This window comes from Lactuca saligna, chromosome 5 (assembly GCF_052625555.1).
Source record: "Lactuca saligna cultivar CGN05327 chromosome 5, ASM5262555v1, whole genome shotgun sequence".
Classification (NCBI taxonomy): Eukaryota; Viridiplantae; Streptophyta; class Magnoliopsida; order Asterales; family Asteraceae; genus Lactuca; species Lactuca saligna.
The window spans coordinates 233,563,679-233,582,671 of NC_136421.1; the positions used below are offsets into that span (position 1 = coordinate 233,563,679).

The 18,993-nt window shown below is 36.7% G+C and overlaps 1 protein-coding gene across 1 annotated transcript; it reads right to left on the reverse strand.

Annotated features, from left to right (window-relative positions):
* Positions 1–15,742: 15,742 nt before the first annotated feature.
* On the reverse strand, positions 15,743–16,793 carry PRPS20 (chloroplast 30S ribosomal protein S20). Its single transcript, XM_078994578.1, has 3 exons — positions 16,565–16,793; positions 16,270–16,442; positions 15,743–16,162 (listed from the first exon to the last, which is right to left on the reverse strand). The coding sequence occupies exons 1-3, from the start codon at positions 16,704–16,706 to the stop codon at positions 15,926–15,928; spliced, it is 552 nt and encodes a 183-aa protein (XP_078850704.1). The 5' UTR covers positions 16,707–16,793; the 3' UTR covers positions 15,743–15,925.
* Positions 16,794–18,993: the final 2,200 nt, after the last annotated feature.

Here is an 18,993-nt window from a genome sequence, read left to right on the forward strand (position 1 = left end):
ATGTACGCTCAACGTAATCCCCCTGCTAAGTCCTTTTTCCATTAAGTGCTTAATACTCTGATCCAGAAGCTACAATCATAGATCCAAGTCCTTATTGGCGTCTTAATCCATAAAGTTGACTACTTGGTGGCTTGCAACCCACCAAAAGAGCCTAAACTTGAAATGTAACAACATACTTCCATGGAAATGGCTAGATCTCATGCATGAACCCATTAAGACATTCACGATGGAGACTTTACTGCTTATGGGACCTTTTTAGCTCTAAGGGTGGCAACCGAACCCTAGGCTCAAACACGAGTTTTCATCAAAAGATTCATTCTTTAGACTAAAAGAGTCCATAAACTCCTCCTAAAAGAGATCTAAGAGAACAATCATAAAGCTCAGAACTTTATACCTTGAAAGGGTCTGGAAAGAGGCAAAAGTCCCAGATCTACAACTTCTTCTTTGATTTACCACCTTGCTTTTCTCCTTTCTTTCTTGGAAAATGGTTTTACAACACCAAAATGCTCACTAAAGACCACCAAAGCTTCAAGAACACTCAAGGGAGGATTAGGGTTTTGTGGTGGCTGTCCAAGGATGAAATGGAGGCTGACCCTCGAGGCTTATTATTCCTTTTATAGTGGCATACCCTAAAATTTAGGGTTTCTGGACTTTGGGCGTAACTCTTGTACGCTGGGCGTACGTCTAAGGCACCCATAACCATTTCCTTTTATACGTTGGGCATAACCCAACTTACGTTGGGCGTACCTACGCATTTACCACCTTGCATGCATGGCCCTATCTTGCCATCTTTCTCCATTAAGGACCAATATTGCCAATAACTTCAAAGTAATATATCTTCTTCGTTATAAGTTCGTTTTCGATGAACTTTATATTCACGAAAAGGTGGCATGAATCCCTACGCTCCTAGCTACACCCCAAGCCTTAAAAAAAATCCCGAATAAGACCCGAGACCCATAAAAGACCGAATCGGAAGATTATGTTATACCCTTGACCTCCGAAGACACAATCAAACACTTTCAAAACCGGATGTTACATTATCACCCTAACACTCTGTGAGAAACCGTAATCAAGATGTAACCTTGTGTGAGAGAAAAAGAGGTTAATATTGTGTGTTTTAGTGCATCTTTGGAGGAAAATCAAGGAGCAGGAGGCTTAAGACGAGAGGGAGCTTTTGGATCTGGTGTTCATTCATTCTTAGCTCCTGTTTGAAGGTAAAAAGTCACCACCTTGCACATTGTTTGGTTAGATCTCGTTTCTAGGGAGTTGAGAGACTTTTTCCATCTTTCCTTGAGGTATATAGTGTGACATCCCCAAAATCTCGGCCCGAAAAGACCGATTTCATTTATGCTTTTTAAAATAATTTTCAGAGTAAATCCTTTTAATTTTAAAAGAGATGCGGAATTTGTTCCCAAAAACAAAACATGATAAAATAGATATTTATCAAAACATTTCATAAAGAAATATGATTTCATTTCATAATCAAAAGTCGGGATGTCATGTTCCGATACAGATCATAAAGCATAAACGATAGCATTACAAGTCTTTCAACAAATATATACATATACAGACTTGTAAACAAAACAACTTGATGTTCTCCCATCTTAAGCTCTTGCGCCACTTCCTGTAAAATAAATCAACTGAGTGGGTCAGGCTTGGGAGCCTGGTGAGCATATAGGGGTTTCAACCCACAATAAATAATTAAATTAATTATTATCAACCAACAATAACCCAGTTACCCATTCCCGTTATTCTCACTTTATGTCCCTAAATAACTAACACAAGGGACCTAGTCTAAGAATATTTCATCGGGGCGACTACACATGCTTCGGGGGTTCCTCAGCAATATAAGTCAAATAAGGCAACCATGGGGGGGATGGAATACAGCGAATGAACACCCAAGTTCATTAACACCTACAGGTTATGAGCCTGCTAGCGTTCCACTGGACTATCTAGAAAAGTCTGTGGTCGTCATCTAAATTCCGCTAGATGACTGGATCAAAACAACATCGAGGCCTCTCATCTGTTTATTACACACCAACTATCTACCCATATTCTACCCAACATATTAGTAGATAAAATATACATTTTTATACGTAGTTTCAAAACCTGTATAGCATGCTCAATCAAAACATTTTTCACATAACAGATGAGGCATACACACATAACATGTATTTCATAGAGAATACTTCAGATCTATAAGATAGAAGAGAGTGAATATACACTCACACGTATAACAACCAAGTATATACACATAACACGTATTTTATAGGAAATACTTCATAATATTGTGTTGGAATGAAAGTAACTACACACTCACTTGATCAAAAGATGATCGGGCAGCACTACGGCTTGCAGAAAAGGTGTTTCTCCGTAGATCTGGAAGATCTTCACAAAACCGGGCTCCTCGCGGGCAGCGTTTCGGCTCGGGAATAACGCTCTTCGGGATTCTCGGGGCTTCGGATCTTGCTTCGGGGCTCGAGAATATTACCGGGGCTTCGGGGTATAAACGGCATGCAAAACGAAGCAAAACTTAGAGAGAAAGAAGAGTTTGAACAAGAGAAAATGGCTGAATTCAAGTTCTATTTATAGGCTGCTGGGTTTGGGATTACGCGGGGCGTACTCAAATTACGCGGGGCGTACTCAGTACGCGGGGCGTACTCGGGTTACGCGGGGCGTACTTTGACGTCACTGCGTGCGTCAACTGGTGGCACTCGAGTATTGGTTAGACAAGTTGCAACCGACTGAGTACGCGGGGCGTAATTGACTTGTCAAACTTCTAAATTGCGTAACTTTCGCATACGAGCTCCGTTTTCGACGTTCTTTATATCCACGCGAAGGTCAGACCGTACTCTACAACTTTTATTTAGACTCCGTCGGCTAATTTTGACATTTATTTTTATTATTTATTTTTAGAAGGCCGGGACAGAAAAACTTCGTTATAAATTCATAACTTCTTCGTCTGACGTCCGTTCTCGCCTAACTTTTCATCGTTTCGCTACTAACAATGAGATCTTCGATTCTCATTTAGATTGTTTCGGCTAAAAACCGCTCGATCTCAAATCGAGTATTCGGGCTGCATACTGCTAAGTCGAAACTTAGAAAAATCATAACTTCCTCATACGAAGTCAGATTTGGGCGTTCCTTTTATGCACGCTCTCGGTTTAACGAAATCTACGACTTTCGTTTAGATCGCTAAGGCTAAATATTGCTCTATCTTAAATTCATATTTTACGTCACTCATCGTCATACCGGTTCTGTCTCGAAACTTCGACAGGTCATAACTTCTTCGTTATAACTCGGATTTTGGCATTCCTTATATCTCCGGAATCCTTGTTTCAACCACTACAACTTTATGAAAAGATATCGGGCGTATCTCACACTTTAATTTTGACGCTTATTTCATTCTTAATTCATTAAATTATAAAAATCAAGAAAATAAACACATAAATCACATAATTCACATAATTCACAAATAATACATTCTTATTATTTCAAGTTGAGTTACAAAGGTTAACCTAGACTATTACATTGCTAAAAATGGCAAGCCTAGAAACACGGGCGTTACAATTCTCTCCACCTTAGAATGATTCCGTCCCCGGAATCACACATCAACAAACAAATGCGGATAGCGACTCATCATGTCACTCTCCGTCTCCCAGGTGAGATTTGGCCCATTCGTGTGTTTCCATCGGACAAGCACTAACTCCACCATCTTACGTCGCAATTTCTTAGTCTTTCGGTCAACAATTGCCTCTGGTTCTTCAATCAACCTTTTGTTCTCATCGATTCTCAACTCCGAAAGTGGAATTATGTCGGGAACTTCTCCCGTGAACTTCCTCAAATAACACACATGGAAAGTGTTATGAATTCCATTTAGTTCTTCTGGTAGTTCGAGCTTGTAAGCTTGGTTCCCAATCCTCTGAAGAACTTTAAACGGTCCAATAAACCTTGGACTCAACTTTCCCCTTTTACCAAATCTTATAAGTCCCTTCCACGGCGAGACTTTAAGCAAAACCGAATCCCCAACTTCAAAATTCATCGGTCTTCGCTTTTTGTCAGCATAACTCTTTTGACGATCTTGAGCTGCTAACATTCTTTTCCTAATTATTTTCAACTTTTCAGCAGTCTGATGAACCATCTCCGGTCCCATAAACTGCTTTTCCCCAGCCTCAAGCCAACAAGACGGCGTACGACACTTCTGTCCATACAAGGCTTGATAAGGTGCCATCTTTATGCTCGAGTGAAAACTATTATTATAGGAAAATTCTACCAAAGGTAAATGTTCATCCCAATTACCTAGGAATTCCAAGGTACATGCTCTCAGCATATCTTCAAGTGTTTGTATCGTTCGTTCGCTCTGACCATCGGTCTGCGGATGGTAAGCTGTACTTAAACACAACTTGGTACCCAATTCTTCTTGTAGACTTTTCCAAAATCGCGAGGTGAAACGACTATCACGATCCGACACAATTGTTAACGGAACACCGTGAAGCCTCACAATTTCCTTTACGTAAGAATTCGCAAGCTTTTCCATAGACCATTTCTCCTTGGCTGCTATGAAATGCGCACTCTTAGTGAATCGATCAACGACCACCCAAATCATGTCGTGACCATTCTTTGTTCTGGGCAGTTTAGTGACAAAATCCATGGCAATGTCTTCCCACTTACCCATAGGCACAGGTAAAGGTTCTAAACTCCCGTACGGTTTCTGATGTTGTGTCTTGACTCTCGCACAAGTCACACACTCGGCCACATACTTTGCAACATCAAGCTTCATCGTCGGCCACCAGTAGTAGGGTTTCAGGTCCCTATACATTTTAGTGCTACCGGGATGAATCGAATACATGGTCTTGTGAGCTTCTTCCATCAGAAGATCTCTAATTCCTCCTGACTTAGGTACCCAAATACGATCTTGGAATACCTTCAGTCCATGACCGTTTGTACCAAACACCAACGTTTTACCCAAACGTTCCTCCTTTCGGTCATTTTTCTCAGAAGCTTCCTCTTGAGCTTTCTTTATACTTTCCAAAATGGTCGAGACAACTTCAATTCTCAACGCTCTTGGCCTTTTCCTTTCAAGATTGACTTTCCGACTGAGAGCATCAGCAACAATATTAGCCTTACCGGGGTGGTAAAGTATCTCGCAGTCGTAGTCCTTGAGTAATTCCAGCCAGCGTCGTTGCCTCATATTCAATTCCTTCTGATTAAAGAGATATTGGAGACTCTTATGATCAGTGAAAAGTTTGCACTTAGTGCCATAGAGGTAATGCCTCCATATCTTCAGAGCGAAAACTACTGCTGCCAACTCCAAATCATGAGTCGGGTAGTTCTTTTCATGTTTTTTCAGTTGTCGAGACGCATATGCTATCACCTTTTCTCTTTGGGTTAAAACACAACCCAATCCAACCCCAGACGCATCGCTATAAACAGCGAAGTCTTCAACTCCTTCGGGTAGAGAAAGTATCGGTGCCTCGCATAGTTTCTTCTTTAGCTTCTCGAATGCTTCTTTATGCTTCTCACTCCAAGCATAAGCAGCTCCTTTGTGGGTCAAAGCTGTCAATGGAGTAGCAATCGAAGAAAAGCCTTGGATAAACCTTCGGTAATATCCGGCTAATCCTAAAAAGCTTCGAATCTCCGTGGGACTTTTCGGTTGTTCCCACTTCATTACAGCTTCAATCTTTGTTGGATCAACCATTATCCCTTCCTGGTTGACCACGTGACCCAAGAATTGGACTTCACGAATCCAAAAATCACATTTGGAGAACTTAGCATACAGCTTCTCCTTCTTCAAAACTTCTAACACTTCTCGCAAGTGTCTGCCATGCTCCTCCTGGCTTTTTGAGTAAATCAGAATGTCGTCGATGAACACTATCACGGATTTATCAAGGAACGGATTACAAACCCTATTCATTAAATCCATGAATGCTGCCGGAGCATTGGTTAGTCCAAACGACATAACCAAGAACTCGTAGTGTCCATATCTAGTTCTGAACGCAGTCTTCTCTATATCCTGCTCTCTTACTTTCAGCTGATGATATCCTGACCTAAGATCGATCTTCGAGAAATAGCTCGAACCTTGCAATTGATCAAATAGGTCATCAATCCTTGGCAACGGATATCTATTCTTTATTGTTGCCTTGTTCAGCTCTCTGTAATCAATGCACATTCTCATACTTCCATCTTTCTTCTTCACGAATAACACCGGAGCTCCCCAGGGCGATGAACTAGGTCTAATGAAACCTTTATCCAACAACTCTTGAAGTTGCATCATCAGCTCCTTCATCTCCGTTGGTGCTAATCGATAAGGTGCTTTTGCTATTGGCGTGGTTCCTGGTAGCAAGTCTATTCTGAACTCTACTTGTCTATCAGGTGGTAATCCAGGAAGATCTTCGGGAAATACTTCCGGATAATCACACACCACAGGAATACTCTGCATCACCTTCTTTTCCTTCTTAGCATCAATCACGAATGCTAAATATGATGTACATCCCTTGGTCAAACACTTTCTGGCTTTCATTAGGGAAATGATTCCAGAATTCACTCGGCGCTTGTCCCCATACACCATAAACGATTCATTTCCAGGCGGGTTTACTTTAACTATCTTCTTTTTGCATAAAATTTCGGCATCATTGGCGCTGAGCCAATCCATTCCCAACACGATGTCGAAACCATTAAGTTCGATAGGCAATAATTCCTCGTGGAACTTATTCCCATTCAAGTTGATTAAGATGTTTTTCATACGATGGCTAACAGGTACAAACTTGCCACTAGCAACTTCGACTAATAAAGCATTATCTAGTCTATCAACAGGCAAAGCTAGTTTTCTACCAAATTCATGCGATATAAAGGAGTAGTTGGCTCCAGAATCAAATAAAATTTGGGCAGGCAAATTGTTAACGAGAAAGGTACCTGAAGCGACATCAGCTTCATCCTTAGCAGCTTCCAGTGTCATCTGGAATGCTCTCGCCTTCGGCTTTGGTGGAATGTTGGGCTTAGCTGCCTCCTTCTTCTTCGGACAGTCTTTCAAAATATGCCCCTCTTCATTACAACCAAAACACATCCTTTTGTTGTTCGGACATTCATTGGCAAAATGTCCAACCTTTCCACACTTGTAGCAGGTCACATCCTCGCTACATTTCCCAAAGTGCTTTTTCTTACACTTGTCACACCACTTCGCTTCTCCCCCTTTTCCCCCACCAAACCTTTTTGAATCAGATTTCGAAAATTTACTTTTCTTACTGGAACCAGATGTTCCCTCAAACTTCCTCTTCTCACCAACCTCAACCTTGTTGGTGGTTCTCCCCTTGATCATGTTCTCAACAGACTTGGCAGCCCAGATAGCTGCCTCTAGAGTATGTGCCTGACGTACTGGCACCTCATACTCCCATGGGAGTCCCTTCGCATACCGGTCCACCTTTTTCAGCTCGTCTGGAACGATACGCAAGGCAAACTCCATCTTATCGGTGAAGTTATTGGTGTATTCATCAACTGACATACTGCTCTTAGTCAATGTCAGGAACTTGTTCTCCAACTCCAACAGATTTTGAGCCGAGCAGAACTTGCGCTTAAACTGCATCAAGAACTCTGCCCATGACAATTGCAGTGGCTTATTAGGGCTCAAAGTCTTCCCTAGAGTGTTCCACCAACGAACGGCTCCACCTCGGAATTGACGCACGGCATAGATGGTTTGCAACTTACCTCTGCAGCCACACGTCATGAAGGCTAGCTCCATTTCGGAGATCCAATCCATAACCCCAATCGGATCCTCCTTTCCATTGAAGGTCGATGGTTTGCAAGTCAAAAAGTACTTGTACTTGCATCCCATTCCATCATTCCTTCCATCGCGGTTACCTTGCCTAACTATCGGTGGGTTGGCTTGACCAACTGATCCACTGAAGTTTCCACCTTCCGAGTGCCCTTCATTTAATTCAGGCTCTTCCACACGAATCGACAGTTCTTCACGATTTTGTTGAAGCAACCGTCTAGTTTCCTCCATCTGACGATCCAACATCGTCTGAATCATCAATTGCACACCAGCCATGGTTATTGGCTCAGGTGCTGCTGCTACAACAGGTCTTTGTTCAATCACTGGTGGTTGATTCCTATTTTCATCAGCATTTCCAACTCCACTTCTTGTTCTCACCATTTTTGATCTACACACCGAATAAGGTGGAATTAGATCCTTATTCACGATAGATATTCAAATCATCCTTATCACTCCGAAACGTTTACATGCTAGTTCTAATATCGTAGACGTACGCTTAGAATCCTACACACATAAGGTTTCTAGATCCGGTCGGCAACAGACCATAGATCCGAACAAATAATATCATATATGGCAACATATAACATTTAGCACATAAAGCATTTTAGGCAACTTTCCTAAAATAAACTAGTGGTTGTGTCTAAAACATAACAGACACGCATCTCAAAATTCCACTTAGCATTCTAAGTTTAAGTCTAGAAATCCTACAAATTCTTAGTTCGCTTAAACTAATGCTCTGATACCAACTGTGACATCCCCAAAATCTCGGCCCGAAAAGACCGATTTCATTTATGCTTTTTAAAATAATTTTCAGAGTAAATCCTTTTAATTTTAAAAGAGATGCGGAATTTGTTCCCAAAAACAAAACATGATAAAATAGATATTTATCAAAACATTTCATAAAGAAATATGATTTCATTTCATAATCAAAAGTCGGGATGTCATGTTCCGATACAGATCATAAAGCATAAACGATAGCATTACAAGTCTTTCAACAAATATATACATATACAGACTTGTAAACAAAACAACTTGATGTTCGCCCATCTTAAGCTCTTGCGCCACTTCCTGTAAAATAAATCAACTGAGTGGGTCAGGCTTGGGAGCCTGGTGAGCATATAGGGGTTTCAACCCACAATAAATAATTAAATTAATTATTATCAACCAACAATAACCCAGTTACCCATTCCCGTTATTCTCACTTTATGTCCCTAAATAACTAACACAAGGGACCTAGTCTAAGAATATTTCATCGGGGCGATTACACATACTTCGGGGGTTCCTCAGCAATATAAGTCAAATAAGGCAACCATGGGGGGGATGGAATACAGCGAATGAACACCCAAGTTCATTAACACCTACAGGTTATGAGCCTGCTAGCGTTCCACTGGACTATCTAGAAAAGTCCGTGGTCGTCATCTAAATTCCGCTAGATGACTGGATCAAAACAACATCGAGGCCTCTCATCTGTTTATTACACACCAACTATCTACCCATATTCTACCCAACATATTAGTAGATAAAATATACATTTTTATACGTAGTTTCAAAACCTGTATAGCATGCTCAATCAAAACATTTTTCACATAACAGATGAGGCATACACACATAACACGTATTTCATAGAGAATACTTCAGATCTATAAGATAGAAGAGAGTGAATATACACTCACACGTATAACAACCAAGTATATACACATAACACGTATTTTATAGGAAATACTTCATAATATTGTGTTGGAATGAAAGTAACTACACACTCACTTGATCAAAAGATGATCGGGCAGCACTACGGCTTGCAGAAGAGGTGTTTCTCCGTAGATCTGGAAGATCCCCTCACGGGTAGCGTTTCGGCTCGGGAATAACGCTCTTCGGGATTCTCGTGGCTTCGGATCTTGCTTCGGGGCTCGAGAATATTACCGGGGCTTCGGGGTATAAACGGCACGCAAAACGAAGCAAAACTTAGAGAGAAAGAAGAGTTTGAACAAGAGAAAATGGCTGAATTCGAGTTCTATTTATAGGCTGCTGGGTCTGGGATTACGCGGGGCGTACTCAAATTACGCGGGGCGTACTCGGGTTACGCGGGGCGTACTTTGACGTCACTGCGTGCGTCGACTGGTGGCACTCGAGTATTGGTCAGACAAGTTGCAACCGACTGAGTACGCGGGGCGTACTCAAATTACGCGGGGCGTAATTGACTTGTCAAACTTCTAAATTGCGTAAATTTCGCATACGAGCTCCGTTTTCGACGTTCTTTATATCCACGCGAAGGTCAGACCGTACTCTACAACTTTTATTTAGACTCCGTCGGCTAATTTTGACTTTTATTTTTATTATTTATTTTTAGAAGGCCGGGACAGAAAAACTTCGTTATAAATTCATAACTTCTTCGTCTGACGTCCGTTCTTGCCTAACTTTTCATCGTTTCGCTACTAACAATGAGATCTTCGATTCTCATTTAGATTGTTTCGGCTAAAAACCACTCGATCTCAAATCGAGTATTCGGGCTGCATACTGCTAAGTCGAAACTTAGAAAAATCATAACTTCCTCATACGAAGTCAGATTTGGGCGTTCCTTTTATGCACGCTCTCGGTTTAACGAAATCTACAACTTTCGTTTAGATCGCTAAGGCTAAATATCGCTCTATCTTAAATTCATATTTTACGTCACTCATCGTCATACCGGTTCTGTCTCGAAACTTCGACAGGTCATAACTTCTTCGTTATAACTCGGATTTTGGCATTCCTTATATCTCCGGAATCCTTGTTTCAACCACTACAACTTTATGCAAAGATATCGGGCGTATCTCACACTTTAATTTTGACGCTTATTTCATTCTTAATTCATTAAATTATAAAAATCAAGAAAATAAACACATAAATCACATAATTCACATAATTCACAAATAATACATTCTTATTATTTCAAGTTGAGTTACAAAGGTTAACCTAGACTATTACATTGCTAAAAATGGCAAGCCCAGAAACACAGGCGTTACATATAGTGTTTTGATCTTGCCAAGGAATTGAGACTTCAGATCTGGACCATATAAGGTCCCTTTAGCCCAAAGGTCCAAGTTTTATCAAGCTAGTGGCAAGTTTTTATGCATTTAACCCTATATGGAGCTTACGTTGGCATTTCGAGCCCTAGATGCCATGCATGGACGTAAAGCTTGCAACTTTAAGTGATAGTTTAGCCTTGGGAGGCTAGATCTAGATTTTAGGGCCTTATTTCTGCTTAGAATTATCTAAATGAGAAATTTTCTAGAGGGACTCTATGAGTGCATGAGCCAACTCGATGAGTCAGCTAGGGTTTTCCCCAATAGATTGGACGCGCTACAACTCGACAAGTTGATGAGACAACTCGACGAGTTGAGACTGGATTTCCCCGAGACTTCTGAGAAAACAAAGGAACTCGACGAGTTTAGTCAACATGAGCTGTTGACTTGAGCGTTGACTTTCGTTGACTTTTAGGGTCTGGTGAACTGTGGACTTTAGAGACCATGGAGGGGTAAAATGGTCTTTTCACCCTTTTTAAGAGTTAGTAGAGGAGTTAGCTTAGCATCACGGAGTGTCTATTACAAATTGCTTATTAGAGATAATTATATTATGTCGGCAGAGTCTAGACTGTTCGTGGGGTGCTAGGTCTACTTGCTTACTTCCGAGGTGAGTCTTCTCACTATACTTAACTGAGTGGTAACGTTGTGTGACCGGAGCGTCTTGTATGCTTATACTGAATATGTGATATTATGCATTATGTCTTTGTGATTTATGTTGTATATTATTCTGAGCTTTATTGAGTTAGGACCGGAGGGTCCAACCCGAGTTGTGGGACCGGAGGGTCTCCACAGAGACACATTGACCGGAGGTTCTTTATCGAGATATAGCCATGAGAGGCTAACGATATGTGTGCGGTATTTTGGGGAACTCACTAAGCTTTGTGCTTACCGTGTTATGTGATATGTGTTTCAGGTACTTCTCATTATCGCAGGAAGGTGCCGGCTTGATTGTACATTTATGTTTTAGAGGATCATGGATTATTATCAAACAATTATTGATTTGTGTTTTTGATAATTGAAACATTTTTGGTTTTTGAAATGTGATAATTGAAAATATGTAATTTTGAAAATGAAAAGTGTAGCTCAAAATTTATGGTGTTACAGTTATTCTTAAATAGAGCTCCCTTAGATACACTATGTTACCTAGAAACGCATTTCTTACTACAAATCAATAAAATTTCATTTTTGTGTTCACTAATGCCTCATATTTTTCAAAATAAATTATAACATTTTATTAGGTTTTGCACCCTCTTAGCAAGTCACCTTTGCCATAAAATCCTTTATTTTCTGAGATGTCATTCGATTGTGAAAGGATCTTTGATGAGTGATAGTTTTATGGTAAACATTTTACACCCAATACCTAAAAATTCAACAATAAAGTAACATTGGGCCTACAAATGCACTTCTTGCAACAAATCAGCAAAGTCCTCTTTAGTTATATAGGATATAAGTGGTATAATTATTATTGTAGTAATGATATTTATTAAATAGAATCACAAAAAATTCCAAAAATGGCATATAAATTATCATTATTCTACATATATATATATATATATATATATATATATATATATATATATATATATATATATATTGAGTTTTTTATTATTTTGTATATATAAAAAAATCTACAGAAAAATCCCTAAAATTTAATCTTATTAACAAAAAAGTCATCCATCATTTTTTTTTTTTTTTGCAATTTAACAGTTAAAATCGACAATAATCGGTTACAATGTTATTTTACAAGTGCTTAACCATTTCAATGGTTAAAAAAATAAAAAATATATATAAAAAAAATAAATAATATAAAAAATATAAAAAAGAAAGAATAGTGGTGACTTTTAACTTAATAGAGCCAAAAACAAATAGACTTTTTTTTTACAGTTTTCATTTGTTTTTAGGCGTCCATTACGATTAGCAATTACAGCGGTCCCAAGTCTTCGGTTTTTTCGTTTTCACACCTATCTTCAACAGCATAAATCGAGAAAATTGCAAAAATGGTCCTTGTGGTTTGCCAATTTATTTCGGTAATGTCCAAAAACAATATTAGCAAAAAAAAGTTCATATTTTTTAGTTTTGTTATGATTTTGATCCATACCTCGTTAAGTTTAACAACATGGCTGTTAATTTTTGGTAAATTATGGATTTACCCCTATTAACAATTTCTATAGTTTTATCTTTTTATCAAACTACAATGACTAATTATGCAATTTTTCATTTTCATTTTATATAATTATTGTATATTAATTCTTTTTAAATTTTTTTCTTATTGTATTATTTTCTTATTGGACTATTATATATTCATAAATATTAATTTTAATATATTATATTTATATATTAATAAATATTACTTTATTTGATAATTAAGTTTTTAATTAATTTTTTTAATTTCTTTTTTATTGGGTTAATTCTTTTTTATTTGATTATTATACATTAATAAATATTAATTTTAACATATAATATTTATCTATTAGTAGGTGTTACTATATTGAATTATTAATTTCATATATTTTATTTTTTAAATTTTTTATTGCGTAATTTGTTTTATTGGATAATTTTTAATTTATTATTTTTATTTATCATAATTATTAATTTATTTAATTGTTTTTATTTTCTTTTAGTTGCTTTCTTTATTGTTTTAAATAAAAATACTAAAAAATCTCGCTTACCCCACATCTTCTAATTTATTTTAAATATTTGGAAGATTACATATTTTGGACATCACTCAGTCACCACCACCACTATCGAGCCATCTCCAACCCATGTTATTATATATATATATATATATATATATATATATATATATATATATATATATATATATATATACATACATACACACACACACACACACTTTTCAGTAATTATTCACGAAGTGAGATCATCGTGTGTATTTTAGTTTTTATATATTCACATGTATCTATGTTATATATTTCAATAAACTTATGATTTTAATTTATGATTTTGACATATATAATTCCATAAAAATATTTCTACATTTATTACTAAAGTACTCGTTACTCAACAGTCGGTCGAACGAGTGTTGAATAACAAGTTCTACATCATTGCCACCACTTATAGTGGCTATGGTAGTTTAAAAACCCTCGATCTAACATTGTCGTCATCAATGGCGGTATCGACAATGAATAGTCGGTTGGAAGCTGTATGTTTTCTAGACTTTGTTGCGCATTGTGTAGGTAGTCGACCGGTGTATGTCGAGAATGGCCGACTATAGGCGATGATCGATGTTTTCCTACGAGATTATAAGACGAAGCAATGTGGCAGAAGGAAACAAATAGAGGAGTTGACCAGGAGTGTTTGGATCGGACCTCCTGGTTGTTGTAGCATAATATGGTCGACTTAGTGGCAGATATAGAGGTTTCCGACGGATTATGATGAGGTTGTCCTAGGTGGCTATTGGCAGCATTGAGTGTAACAAGTTGGTGGAGTTTCCGTTGAACAATCGATGAAGGTGATTGACAGTTGTCCCGTCGTTTTCGATGATGGGACGCGACATTTTTGCGTATTCTGACGCCTTTATGGTGGAACCAATAAAATTAAAAATAATTAATATTATACATTATAAATTATTAATCTAATAAAATGATATTTATTATATATAAAGATAATAAATTAAAAATAATAATCCAATAAAAAGAATTAACGTAATAAAACTAAAAAAAATAATTAAAATAAATTAATAATTAAAAAAGGATTATTTATTTATAAAAAACATATTATATTTTAAAAAAATATTTATTAATTTATGATAATCCAATAGAAAATAATTAACCCAATAAAAAAGATATTTTAAAATTTTAACGAGATAGGAAGCAAAATTACAATAAAACCACCAAATAGAAATATTGTTTGCCAATAAATGTTTTTAGGCCTTATAAAAAAAATTAACAAACCAGAGGACCATTTTTGTAATTTTGTCACATAAATCATATTCATATATCGATCGGGCTAAATCACATGGATTTTCTTTTGGCCAAAATGAAAATATGTATTATAGATAATTTGGCTAAACTGATTGCTCCACCTATTTGTTCCCCTGAGCCTTAGCCCAGCTGGTTTAGGTATTGGGTCAGGCCTAGCAAGGAATACCCACGCCCCAAGTCATAAGTAATATTGAAAGATTTAATTTTAGGGATCGCTTTTTAAACTAAATCTTTTTTTTTAGAAAATTTACGCTATTTTTTTGAAAGATAGTTTTAAAATGCGTTTGTATATAAACTTTTGAGGAAACAAATAGAAAAAAACGAAAAATACTTTTGAGGAGGCAAATAGAAAAAAGGCAAAGGATACTAAAAAACATAGATTCCTGAAAATACTTTTGAACTTTTTAAAAAGTCAAAAATCATTTAAAAAAGAAAGTTAAACACCCTCTTAGCCTACAACAAACTATACTTGATCATGGTGTCGTTCTTCAAATGCATAAAACTATAGAAGTATGACACGATAATAATCTTTGATAATTTTTGGCCTTTATATCCCTCAAGAAAGTTGGCGATAATGGTTATAGTCAAGAAGAATCTTACGTTAATAAAATTATTCGGGTCGTGATAGATGTCCAAATTTTGACATTAATACATCACAAGAAAACGTAAATTGTCTCTTTGGCTGGCAAAGCAAAGTATACCACAAATAGCTCTTGTAAGATTTTTTTTTTTTTTTTTTTTTTTTTTTTTTTTTTGATAGAGTTCGTTTTTTTATATGCTAATCTAATATACTCTTTAAATCCATCTATATCACGTGACTTGAACCTCAAATTATAGAACTTGAGATGAGCTATGTGGATAACACCACCATTACTAATAAGCCTTCGATAAAAAGAAATTTATTTATATGATTATAAACTTGTATTAAAAATTATGCCCCTAAAATATAATTTGATAGCATACAGTTTGCCTTTCATAAGAACAAGGCAGAAAGCAGATTAGATTTAATAGCAACCAGCAATTCACCATCAAATATACGTAGAGATTGCTACAGCAAAAAAAGAAATCACCGAACAACGAAATCAAATTCTTCTGCTCAAAAAATTCTGCAAATACACAATCTACAATAGCATAGATGCCAGATGGAAATGGCATCAAACAGTGGATGCAGCTGTAGGTTCAGGTGCATACCACCCATGGTGAATCTCCACCGCCTTCTTTCTTCTGGCAAGGCGGGACTTCCGCCTGGCTCCTGTGTTCCGGTGCAGGGTTCCAACCTGCACCGCCTTGTCAATCACTGAATAAGCCTCTGCAATCAATTTCTCGACCCCGAGAACTTCCTCAGGTTGTGCATCCGCCTTCTTTCTTAACACTTCCAACTCTTCCAAAACCTGGTGGACGCCGCCGTAAGTTTATACAAAAGATATCAAAACTAGACACCAATCGAATTGATTTTGAAGATCGTGCCGATATTTAAACTGATTTGGGAATAAAATACCTTTTTCATTCGAGTTCTAATCTCAGATTTGCGAGATTTATTGTAAAGGCGTCTCTTTTCAGCTTGCCGAGCTCGCTTCGCTGCAGAATCAGCCTTCTGCCCCACAGCTTCACACACAATTGTAAGCGACCGACCGGCTTGCCTTCCGAGAATAGGGTTTACAGACACTGACCCTGTAAATTCAATCAGTTCACTTAATTAATAGAAAAATCAATTGAGGGTTCTTTTTCTGTACCTAAATTGAGACCGATAAATGCAGTAAAATGGTTAGGAATCGTAGATAAGAAGGATATACCAGTCGAGAAGGCGTTGAGTGACACGTTGGCGGAGGAGCTGAGAGGCTTGAATGCTGTGGCAGAGGGTCGGGAGGAAGAAGAAAGGGAGAGGGATTGAAACCTACAAGAGAGGTAGAGACACTGAGCTGCTGCTGCGGCCATTGTGGACACACCGTCTCGTTTCTTGAAGCTCTGCAAAAGGAGTCTATCTTATCCACGATGAAGAAAGGAAGATTTCATTTGAAGTGATTCTTACCCTGGATTTAATATACAAATTATAATAATAATAATAACAATAATAATAATATAAAAATATTTATATTGTATACTTAACAAAAATAACACTATATTTTATTACCAAAAGAAATATTTTAAGCAAATTTCTAAATAATGTAAGATATTACCGTAGCAATATCAAGTCTCAAGCTTTTACGAGCCTTTACGGATCATGTCGTTTATAAAACATAATTAAAAACAACTTTGTATATACTTAATATTTTTATATACTTTTCTACTATTATTTATTTTAATATACATATATGATTTAAAACGACATTTTGTTTAAGTTTGATGGACAAATACAAGCCTTGGACATGTCGAACTTTTTATGTAAAGACCCAAAAATACTAAGTAAAAATTTTGTTTTTAAAATTAACAAAACCATCATTCATACATTTAAAAACCAGTCAAGTTTCACAATGTAGAAAATAGTTATAAGAGTACAATCAAAATCATAGAATGCGGAACACTAGTGTATATTGTGCGATCATGTCGGTCCCTTCCCCTTCGAACCAAAGGTACCAGAAACCATAAACATAAATTATAAGCACAAAGCTTAGTGAGCTTCCCGAAATACCACATATCATACATACAACAGGCCCACCCAACATCCATCGAGCTCGCCCGGCATTAGGTCACACCCGGTACAGATCTGTCAGTAACATGCTATAGGCCCCGCCCATCACATTCATCAGGCCTCGCTTGACATTGGGCCCCATTTCAAATTACAAATTCTTTTATTTTCTAATTTTGAAGTAATTATTTTTCTTAAAGTATATTAATCTTTGATTAATTTTAGTATTTTATTAATAATCTATGTTCCCCAATTAATCCATTAATGGTAGTCGATCGTCGAGCTACCATCAGATTTATATAAAGAGTTTTGATTTAATTGTTCATTAAAATTTCACGAATGTCACCATTTAGTTATTTAAGTTTTAAACGTGCTTATTAAGTCATTGAACTTTCTTTTTTGTTTACATTTACCAATTATGACATGCTACTCTAGGTTAACACGTTTTCATCCAAGCTTTTTGATTTAATTGACCATCAAAATTAAAGAAACGTTACAATTTAGTTATCAAAGTTCAAATCATAATAAATAAGTTTTTGAAAAGAAAAAAAATCATAACTGTTTAATAACTCTATAAATTTTTACAACTTTTTTTACTTGCTTATAAGCTATAAAATAGTTATAAACTTCTTATAACATTTGCATGTCTCAAAAGTTATAAAATAGTTATAAACTTCTTATAACATTTGCATGTCTCAAAAATATTCTCATCCATACATCTCAATAATCTCATGCACAAAATAGAACTAGAATTTCACATGAAGTCTTTTATACATTTTCAAGTACTCGTAAAAAGTGTTGGGAAGTGTCTTGTATGTGAGTTGACGTATTGTGTACACATTCAAGAAGTAAAATATCTTTTTCCTACCATCCCATGATATTCTAAAATCCAGATATTGTATTCTCGTATCATTGACAATTTGTAAGTATAGCTCTTTTTGAATCTAAAACTTTATTCTAAACCTATAATTAACATATACGGAATTCTCAACGAAGTAATCTTCCACTAGACGATCATGGGTTGTTTCACAATTTCTATCTATATAAATTCTTGTATTTGTTAGCCACACTTAAACTTCTAGTATCACCAAAGAAAATGAGTGTAGCTTGAGCATTGTTGATAAAAGGTTAATGTTATCCTCAAACTTATTTATTGACGGCTCATCGTTTGAGCTTGATGACAAAAAATGAAACTATATGTTTTGAACTAATTGTAGATGTGGAAAATAGGAAGATTTAGAAGGTAATGTCGTGGCAAAATAAAATTTAAAAGAGATGAGAACATTGAAAATGTATTCATTGGTTTTTTAGCATTCCATAGAAAAAAAAGGAGTTACATGTAGAGTGCATCCATACCGCATGAGTGTGTGAATACCCATAGCACGATCATGGGCGGTGAACCCGTTGGATACCGAATGACCATATATGTCATCCATCCCTTTTGCCATGTGTCTAAATCCTACACCCTAAAGGAGTCCTTCAATTTTATTTATTTTGAGGTTTATATTATCAAACTAGGTGTGAGATTTGTGTACTACACAAATTCATTAAAAAAGATTAAATATCAATGTATAAACGTTAAGCATTTTTTTAAAG